Source organism: Sinocyclocheilus rhinocerous, unplaced genomic scaffold (assembly GCF_001515625.1).
Source record: "Sinocyclocheilus rhinocerous isolate Xijiao unplaced genomic scaffold, SAMN03320098_v1.1 scaffold4140, whole genome shotgun sequence".
Taxonomy (NCBI): Eukaryota; Metazoa; Chordata; class Actinopteri; order Cypriniformes; family Cyprinidae; genus Sinocyclocheilus; species Sinocyclocheilus rhinocerous.
The window spans coordinates 103,777-114,465 of record NW_015661995.1 but is presented as its reverse complement, the minus strand read 5'-3'; the positions used below and the strand labels follow the sequence as shown (position 1 = coordinate 114,465).

The following is a 10,689-nucleotide window of genomic DNA, read 5'->3' as shown; positions in this document are numbered from 1 at the left end:
GGAAGTCAAAAATAGAACTAGTGATAACAAGGCGCTCTGATTGTTTTTGTTGTAGAATACGATAGGGGATATATTCACACGTTATAGAAACGAAAATGATGGTGTATAAAATTGATTTTAAGATAAAAAATTAGACGACAAAGAATTAACTTGACGAAGCTCAAACTCAAAACACACGGCAGCAACAAACAGGAAGTGCTGTGGATGCGGTAAGTGTGTCATGTAACTTGTTTGTTTGCTGTTATACTTGTATTTTTTTAGTTGTTTTTGCCATGAAAATAGCCCAAGATGCTGACATGGCATTAAATAAAAATATACTACTACTACAGGATGGCTCAGTTTGATGCTTTGCTAGTGATACTAGAGCCACATATTAAAAAGAAGACCACCAATTTCTGTGAACTCATTGTGCAGGGATCTTTACAGTGTTTGTGCTGCGAGACGAAGTGGATCAGCTTGATAATAGCCATTCTGGATTTTGCCGTTCGCTTGCACGGTGGCTCTGAATTGTCAAAACACCTCTCAAAATGCTTGCTACGGATGCAAAAAACGCAGAAAATCTAACGTGAGTGACAATGTGAGGTCGTATTTATTTTTCAACGTGCGAAAATGTTGGACGAAAATTTCTGACTCCGTGTGCAATGGCCTTCAGCCTTGTCGGTTGAGTTATGACGGGTCAGATTTTACTGTGAAAGTTGTGTGTGTGGGTTAAAAAGATGAACAACAGAAATGGTTTAAATAAGAATGGTGTATTTACAGTATTCACAATGAATTCAAAACAACACAGAGGTTTGCTCTTTTAATCATATTTGTGTGTAGTGTAATATTCTGTGGCACTATGGCACCCCTAATTAGGAGGTCAAATAATGCATTAAAGGGGTCATATGATGTTGCTAAAAAATAACTTATTTGGTGTAATGCAATGTTTATGCAGTTTAAAAAACACATTATTTTCCACATACTGTACATTATTGTTTCTCCTCTATGCCCCGCCTTTCTGAAACGCGTTGATTTTTACAAAGCTCATCGGTCTGAAAAGCGAGGTGTGCTCTGATTGGCCAGCTATCCAGTGCGTTGTGATTGGCCGAATACCTCAAGCGTGTGACGGAAATGTTACGCCCCTCACCATACTGTGATGATGCCCTGTCCGGCCGGAGCGACGAGACAAAAACAATAAAACCCATTATAAACGAGGCATTCATTGCATCCAGTGGGGACATAATTATGGAATATAATGACTTGTACTGTCTTTATACGCGTTGCATCGCGCCGCGTAAACATAAACATGGTCAAGTCAAGTCAAGTCACCTTTATTTATATAGCGCTTTTAACAATACAGATTGTGTCAAAGCAACTGAACAGCATTAATTAGGAAAATAGTGTGTCAATAATGCAAAATGACAATAGTAAACACTAATTTTCCAGTTAAAGACAGTTCATCATTGAATTCAGTGATGTCTTCATTCAGCTCAGTTCAGTTTAAATAGTATCTTTGCAATCATTTGCAATCAAGTCAACAATATCGCTGGAAATGAAGTGTCCCCAACTAAGCAAGCCAGAGGCGACAGCGGCAAGGAACCAAAACTCCATCGGTGACAGAATGGAGAAAAAACCTTGGGAGAAACCAGGCTCAGTCGGGGGGCCAGTTCTCCTCTGGCCAGACCAAACCAGCAGTTCAATTTCAGGCTGCAGCAAAGTCACATTGTGCAGAAGACTCATCTGGTTCCTGTGGTCTTGTCCCGGTGGTCGTCTGAGACAAGGTCTTTACAGGGGAATAACATCTGTATCTGGTGTTCATCTAGTTGTCCTGGTCTCCGCTGTCTTTCAGGGCTGTAGAGGTCCTCTCTAGGTGCTGATCCACCATCTGGTCTGAATACGTACTGGATCCGGGTGACTGCAGTGACCATCTGATCTGGATACAGACTGGATCTGGTGGGTTGTTTCAGGGTTGGCATCATCTGAGGTCCTCTGAGGGGTTGGCATCATCTCTTCTCAGGTGTTCTGGATCCAGACTGAAGCTTGTGTAAATCCTAGTTACCACGGGATGTCAATCCTGTGGCAAAAACAGAGAAACAAATAGGGACATAATTAGCGTAGCTGCTGTTCCAACCAAGCAAAATTTATTTGTTTAACCCAAACTAAAGAATAATAATGTGCATTTGATCAGATATAACTGCAGTACAAGATTATGATATGCATTATTTGAATGCTTGGCCAAAGAGATGTGTCTTTAATCTAGATTTAAACAGAGAGAGTGTGTCTGAACCCCGAACGTTATCAGGAAGGCTATTCCAGAGTTTGGGAGCCAAATGCGAAAAAGCTCTACCTCCTTTAGTGGACTTTGCTATCCTAGGTACTACCAAAAGTCCAGAGTTTTGCGACCTTAGGGAGCGTGATGGATTGTAGCGTGGTAGAAGACTAGTTAGGTACGCAGGAGCTAGCCCATTAAGGGCCTTATAGGCAAGTAATAATATTTTGTAACTGATACGGAACTTAATAGGTAGCCAGTGCAGAGACTGTAAAATTGGGGTAATATGATCATATTTTCTTGACCTGGTAAGGACTCTAGCCGCTGCATTTTGGACTACCTGTAGCTTGTTTATTGAGGATGCAGGACAACCACCTAGCAGTGCATTACAATAGTCCAGTCTAGAGGTCATGAATGCATGAACTAGCTTTTCTGCATCAGAAACAGGTAACATATTTCGTAGTTTGGCAATGTTTCTAAGATGGAAGAATGCTGTTTTTGTAACATGGGAAATATGATTTTCAAAAGACAAGTTGCTATCTAATATAACACCCAGATTTTTGACTGTAGAGGAAGTAACTGTACATCCGTCTAGTTGCAAATTGTAATCCACGAGATTCTGTGTACTGTCTTTTGGTCCAATAAGTAATATCTCTGTCTTATCCGAGTTTAATAGGAGAAAATTATTGGTCATCCAATCTTTTACATTTTTAACACATTCTGTTAGCTTAGATAATTTAGAAGTTTCATCTGGTCTTGTTGAGATATATAGTTGAGTATCATCTGCATAACAGTGGAAGCTAATCCCGTATTTTCTAATAATATTACCAAGGGGCAACATGTATATCGAAAATAGCAGAGGACCTAGGACAGATCCTTGTGGCACTCCATATTTTACTGGTGATAATTGAGATGACTCCCCATTTAAATGAACAAGGTGGTAGCGATCGGACAGGTAGGATCTAAACCATCTTAAAGCCTGCCCTTGAATACCTGTATAGTTTTGTAATCGATCTATGAGTATGTCATGATCTATAGTGTCGAACGCAGCACTAAGATCAAGTAAAACTAGCAATGAGATACAGCCTTGGTCTGACGCAAGAAGCAAGTCATTTGTAATTTTAACAAGTGCAGTTTCTGTGCTATGGTGGGGCCTGAAACCTGACTGAAATTCTTCATAGAGATCATTTTTTTGCAGGAAGGAGCGCAATTGAGCGGACACAACTTTTTCTAAAATTTTAGACATAAAAGGAAGATTTGAGATGGGTCTGTAATTTGCCAGTTCACTAGGATCTAGTTGTGGTTTCTTAATAAGAGGCTTAATAACCGCCAGCTTGAATGGTTTTGGGACGTGACCTAAAGACAACGACGAGTTAATAATATTGAGAAGCGGTTCTTCTGCTACAGGTAACAACTCTTTCAGTAATTTAGTGGGTACAGGATCTAACAGGCATGTTGTTGGTTTAGATGCAGTGATAAGTTTATTTAGCTCTTCCTGTCCTATAGTTGTAAAGCACTGCAGTTTATCTTTTGGTGCGATGAATGAAGCTGAAGTATTATACGCTGTAGAATCTACATTTGTTATTGTATTTCTGATGTTATCTATTTTATCAGTGAAGAAATTCATAAAGTCATTACTATTAAACTGTGAGGGAATATTTAGATCGGGTGGTGTCTGGTTATTTGTTAATCTAGCCACTGTGCTAAATAAAAACCTTGGATTGTTTTGGTTATTTTCTATGAGTTTGTGGATATGCTCGGCCCTGGCAGCTTTTAGAGCCTGTCTATAGCTGGACATACTGTTTTTCCACGCAATTCTAAAAACTTCCAAGTTCGTTTTTCTCCATTTGCGCTCAAGACTACGAGTTTTTTTCTTGAGAGAATGGGTATTACTGTTGTACCATGGCGCAGTACGTTTTTCTCTAACCTTTTTCAATTTGATGGGGGCAACAGCTTCTAATGTATTAGAGAAGATAGTGCCCATGTTGCTAGTCATTTCGTCTAGTTCATGTGTACTTATTGGTACACAGAGCAGTTGAGATAAATCAGGCAGGTTATTTGTGAATCTGTCTTTGGTGGCTGGAACAATAGTTCTGCCCAGACGATAACGCGGAGCGATATAGTTATTATCAGTAATACGCAGTATGCACGATACAAGGAAATGGTCAGTAACATCATCACTTTGAGGTACGATATCTATATCAGTAAGATCAATTCCATGCGATATAATTAAATCTAGCGTATGATTAAAACGATGAGTGGGCCCGGTGACGTTTTGCTTGACTCCAAAAGAGTTTATTAGGTCAGTAAACGCAAGTCCTAATGCATCATTTGTATTATCAACGTGAATGTTAAAATCTCCGACAATTAGCGCTTTATCAACAGTAACCAATAGGTCTGAGAGGAAATCTGCAAATTCTTTTAGGAAATCTGTATATGGCCCTGGTGGTCTATACACAGTAGCCAGAGCAAGAGATACGATAGATTTCTTTTGCATATCTGACAGTGTAACATTAAGCATTAGTATTTCGAATGAGTTAAACCTGTATCCTGTCTTCTGAGTAACATTGAGAATATCACTATATATTGTTGCAACACCGCCGCCACGACCAGTCTGACGGGGCTCATGCTTATAACAGTAGCTTGGTGGAGTAGACTCATTTAGACCAATATAATCATTAGGTTTTAGCCAGGTTTCAGTCAAGCAGAGTACATCAAAACGATTATCTGTGATTATTTCATTTACAATAACTGCTTTGGGTGAGAGTGATCTAATGTTTAGGAGCCCAAACTTTAAAAATTGTTTTTGTTCATTTATTTTACATTTTTCTGGTTTAATCACGATAAGATTTTTTCTAGATCCTGCATTAAATTTATATTTTGACCTCACTATTCGGGGAACAGACACAGTCTTTATAGATTGGACAGCACAAGTACTTCTATCATTTAAGCGGGTAGAACACAAGTCATCAGGGCAGTTATTTGAGATTTGACTTACTAGTCATATGGAGCGTAGCGTCCTGGAGATGTTGTCCGACATGAGTTCCGCTCCGACTCTGCTGGGGTGCAGGCCATCAGCGCGAAAAAGCCTAGGACGCTCCCAGAAAAGATTCCAATTATTAACAAAGAGCAGTTTCTGTTCTTTACACCATGACAATAACCATTCATTTAAAGCAAAAAGTCTACTGAACCTTTCGTGTCCTCGTCGATACGTGGGAAGCGGTCCTGACACGATGATCGTCGTCGCGGGCGATGTGCGGCGCACCGTCTCGATCAGGCTCCTGAAGTCCCTCTTCAGTGTCTCCGTCTGCCGCAGCTTGGTGTCGTTAACCCCCGCGTGAAGCACGACCGCTCCGGTGCTCTCGTCGCCCTTCAGGATCGCGGGTATCTGCGCAGAAACATCGAGAACACGAGCACCAGGGAAACAGTGAGTGTGCACTTTACCTTCAGCTAACGTAGCACGGACGTGCCGGACGATGGAGTCTCCGATGATCACAGCGTCGCGTTCCGTCTCGCGGAGGGGAGCGAAGTGGTTCCGGGTGGAGATCTCGAAGACCGGAGGCGGCGGAGGGGGAGAGGTCGTCGCCCGGGGCCTGGCTCGCGTCTTCCGCTGCGGCTGCACCCAGGGTCCGTGGTGTCCCGGCGCCGGAGTGAAGGACATCTGGGAAGATCGCGTCCTGGGTGCACCGGGCCTGTGCAGAGAAACACACGGAGTAGAGGTGGTGGGACTGTTAGCAGCACGTTGTATACTTACCTCGGACTTGTGAGCGTCAGCCTGGGATGATTTAAGCGCGGCTCTCCGCTCTCTCAGCTGGGTCAGCCTCACCACCAGGTCGCGGATCTGCTTCTCCACGGCCTCCAGCTCGAGCTGCACCGAATGCAGCTTGAACGTGTCCTCACCTGCACTCAAAGGTAGACACACATCCGCCATTAAAGCAAGTAACAGTGAGTAAAACAATGGTAATGTGTGTGAATAGAGTATTAGCAATGTAAGCGAGATTAGCAGCAACCACGCTGGTGATGCTAGCGGGCTATTTGCTAATAGCAGACTCGGGAAATCAAAATAAAACGAGTGATAACAAGGCGCTCTGATTGTTTTTGTTGTAGAATACGATAGGGGATATATTCACACGTTATAGAAACGAAAATGATGGTGTATAAAATTGATTTTAAGATAAAAAATTAGACGACAAAGAATTAACTTGACGAAGCTCAAACTCAAAACACACGGCAGCAACAAACAGGAAGTGCTGTGGATGCGGTAAGTGTGTCATGTAACTTGTTTGTTTGCTGTTATACTTGTATTTTTTTAGTTGTTTTTGCCATGAAAATAGCCCAAGATGCTGACATGGCATTAAATAAAAATATACTACTACTACAGGATGGCTCAGTTTGATGCTTTGCTAGTGATACTAGAGCCACATATTAAAAAGAAGACCACCAATTTCTGTGAACTCATTGTGCAGGGATCTTTACAGTGTTTGTGCTGCGAGACGAAGTGGATCAGCTTGATAATAGCCATTCTGGATTTTGCCGTTCGCTTGCACGGTGGCTCTGAATTGTCAAAACACCTCTCAAAATGCTTGCTACGGATGCAAAAAACGCAGAAAATCTAACGTGAGTGACAATGTGAGGTCGTATTTATTTTTCAACGTGCGAAAATGTTGGACGAAAATTTCTGACTCCGTGTGCAATGGCCTTCAGCCTTGTCGGTTGAGTTACGACGGGTCAGATTTTACTGTGAAAGTTGTGTGTGTGGGTTAAAAAGATGAACAACAGAAATGGTTTAAATAAGAATGGTGTATTTACAGTATTCACAATGAATTCAAAACAACACAGAGGTTTGCTCTTTTAATCATATTTGTGTGTAGTGTAATATTCTGTGGCACTATGGCACCCCTAATTAGGAGGTCAAATAATGCATTAAAGGGGTCATATGATGTTGCTAAAAAATAACTTATTTGGTGTAATGCAATGTTTATGCAGTTTAAAAAACACATTATTTTCCACATACTGTACATTATTGTTTCTCCTCTATGCCCCGCCTTTCTGAAACGCGTTGATTTTTACAAAGCTCATCGGTCTGAAAAGCGAGGTGTGCTCTGATTGGCCAGCTATCCAGTGCGTTGTGATTGGCCGAATACCTCAAGCGTGTGACGGAAATGTTACGCCCCTACCATACTGTGATGCCCTGTCAGGCCGGAGCGACGAGACAAAAACATTAAAACCCATTACAAACGAGGCATTTGTTGCATCCAGTGGGGACATAATTATGGATTATAATGACTTATACTGTCTTTTTACGCGTTGCGTTGCATCGTGCCGCGTAAACATAAAACCATGTCTGCATTTGTGATCGGAGAAATGACAAACAAGTGCTACTCTACACTGCTCAAAACTCACGTTTGAATCGTCAGTGGCAAATTCTTTAAATATGTAAACGTACTTAGAGTCTGAGTCAGAACAGCCGGCATTGTAGTCTACCAGGATCAGGAAACCGTCCTCCATAAAATGTGCTGCACACAAATGAATATTTGGGTTGAACTGTTCTTTTTTTTTTTTTTAGAAATAACCTTTGTGAGCAGCCAGCTTTGTACTCTTCTAGGTTCAAAAAACTGTCGTCCATAAAATGCGTTGCACAAATTCGAACATCCGGGGTGTGCTGTTCTGTTGTAAATAAATCTTAACCAATGATTCCTAATTGCATCTACTTCCGGAAGGCCAAATAAAGTGCTTTTGCACTTTTGCATCAACACTACTGCTGTTCCTGAAGTTACGCCTCCTTTCTTTGCGTGAACATTTGGGCGGCATTATGCTAATATTTCCACATCGTGACGTAGGTATGTTGGGCGTGTTAGAACGAGCCGTTTTAGGTAGGCGTGGCTGACTCTTAACTTTTATAAAGAATATCTCTTTGGATTTGAGACTTTAGTCTTTGCAACTTTACAGATCTTCTTTATGCACCAAGAGCTTGTAACACTCCAAAGAGAAAGGAACAATTGAAATCGCATCATATGACCCCTTTAAAAAAATATGCACAGATGAATAATTTTCATAATCACCTGTATCATTCAATAAGAAAACAAATGTGGGCAGTTATTTTTTTTTTGTAAGGTTGTGTATCTTTCTGAAGCTCTGTACTAGCTCTACAGTTTCCTTTTATCTCTTTCTCCCTCTGTAAATGCAGCAGTGCAACTGCATCCAGATTTTTTTTTTAAACTGTTCTATAATTTTTTGAATGCATGTCTTTGCAGAACGAGAATGTGCACCGGTCTGTGAAGCCCCAGATCCTGTCTGTGTTTGGGGATATTGCTCTTGCCATTGGTGGTGAATTCAAGAAGTACCTGGACATTGTGCTGGACACTCTGCAGCAGGCCTCGCAGGCACAGGTGGACAAGGTAAGTAGCACAGCCCAACACCTCTGTTCCCCAGACGGACCACAAACACCGGTCATAAACCAGAGCAGGGCTGGGGATCACTCTTTCTGACTGCAGAGACGTGCTCCTTCTCCTGTTCAATGGGTGTGAAAATGACTAGTCAATTTAGTTGAGTTCTAGATTTAGTCAGAGCTCTAGGGAATTTAGTATGCGGTTATAATTGTTGTAATGGCCAGTCTGGCACAACAGTGAGTACGTTTACATGGACAACAATAAACGTATACGTCGACTTTCCATGTCCATTATTGTGAAACCCGCGAGACACAGCAAACACAGCTCCGATCACAGCATCCTCCTGTTGTTTCTGTTGTTGAACGCCGCACACAAATGACGACGCTGTCGACCGGCTTACGTCACTTCTTAGTACACACTGTCGGTGCGAATGCAACCCTTTAAATGGTACTGGGAAATAGTTTGTGCAAAATCATCCCAGTACTTTAGTACTGTACATTTAGTTCTGGAACTAAAGCGGTGCGAAAGGCCCTATAAACAGAGGAGGGGATGGGAGGGGGGCAAAGTCTAGTTAGTGAGCATGCTGGGATCTGCAAGTGTTTGCAGTTCCACAAATCAAACACAGCCGAAACACACTTACTGTGCTCATCAGAGAAAGAGCGAGAGGGGCAGAGCGAGGTGACAGCGAGATAAGCAAGAGAGAGGAAGAGAGAGATCATCTTGGTTACTGGTTCTAAAGGCATGGTTGAACCAAAAATGTACCTACACGTCTTTTCCCAGCAGTCCAACAGCCAAATCATTATATCAAATCAGCAGTCCGTCCTTAACATATATTTTATAGTGAGAATTGAATAGAGAAATTTAACTGGCCATAAATATTTATTACCAGTCATGGACCTGTATTTTGCATTTTGGTCAGTAAGACCAAAAAGACCAAGATTTATGTATTTATTTATTTTAAAAGAATATTTTTATTCACAAGGGAAGCATTAAGCAGCAAATATTAAGCAGCACAACTGTTTTCAACAATAAAAATAAAGTTTCTTGAGCAGTTCATTCACTCTTTAATTTATTCACTGACTCACATCTTTACTAATTCATTCACAACCTCATTCACACAGTTTTCAGTTTTTTTTCCTTGAAGTTTTAAGATATTTTACTATCAAAATAAATAGTCAAACATTCATATTGCCAATTTACTGATGAGTCAATTGTCAGTGTCAGATAAAAGTGTCCAATGATAGCAGTTTAAACAATGTGTATAATGTTTTTTTTTTTTAGAGAGAGAGAAACATCACAATATACAGGGTTAAATTGACAATTAAGGTAAAATGGCTTTGCTGTGAAAAATATAGTCCGATATTATGGAGACTCACTCAAATTGTTCATTCCTTTATACATTTACTCACTTGTTTATTCTTCACTCACTCTTTCATTCACACTCAGCATGTTTCTTTCCGCTCTTTAAAATGACTTTCTCTCGGCCTCTCAGCCAGGCGTCCTGTAGTGTGAAATGGTTCCGTCAGTAGAATTAGCATAGCTCTTCTGCAGCAGATTGTATAGCATAACTTTGGCAAAGGGCTCCATATGGCTCTCCGTTCACGCTCTGGCCCTGCCCACTGACTAATACTTCTCTCACTGAGCCTGAGTGCCACATTAGCATAATTAAAGTGGCCCCCCCACACACACACTCCTTTAGCCTTGGCCTCTATTCAACCACCCTGCTCTGATCCAGGCTGTAAAAGATGTCAATATGGCAACTTTATGTTCTGTTTGATTAGAGTAGTTCACGTCTGTTATTGTCATTAGAGATTTTTATCTCCGACCCCAAACAGACAGTTGCTGTTTGATTTGTCAGTTCAACGAAGGGTTGTAACATTTGCTTGGCATGCGAGATAAACCCCGTAGACCCTGTCATATCATTCTATTTTTTGCTCTTAGATTAAATGACTTTGATTAAATGATTAAATTATTGACTTATTGCTGTGTGGTAGAATGTTATCTAGTTATCACTGGTTTCCTGACATGCCAGCCCACGTGTTGACTCAAGTG

The 10,689-nt window shown here is 41.1% G+C and overlaps 1 protein-coding gene across 2 annotated transcripts in view; it reads left to right on the top strand.

Annotated features, from left to right (window-relative positions):
• The window catches only part of LOC107727146 (importin subunit beta-1), a 43,081-nt gene that overhangs the window by 21,903 nt on the left and 10,489 nt on the right, over positions 1-10,689 (top strand). For both annotated transcript variants that reach the window (XM_016536930.1, XM_016536929.1), the window contains exon 18: positions 8,503-8,646. In XM_016536930.1, the coding sequence (XP_016392416.1) occupies positions 8,503-8,646 (144 nt within the window). The remainder of the gene's footprint in view (positions 1-8,502; positions 8,647-10,689) is intronic.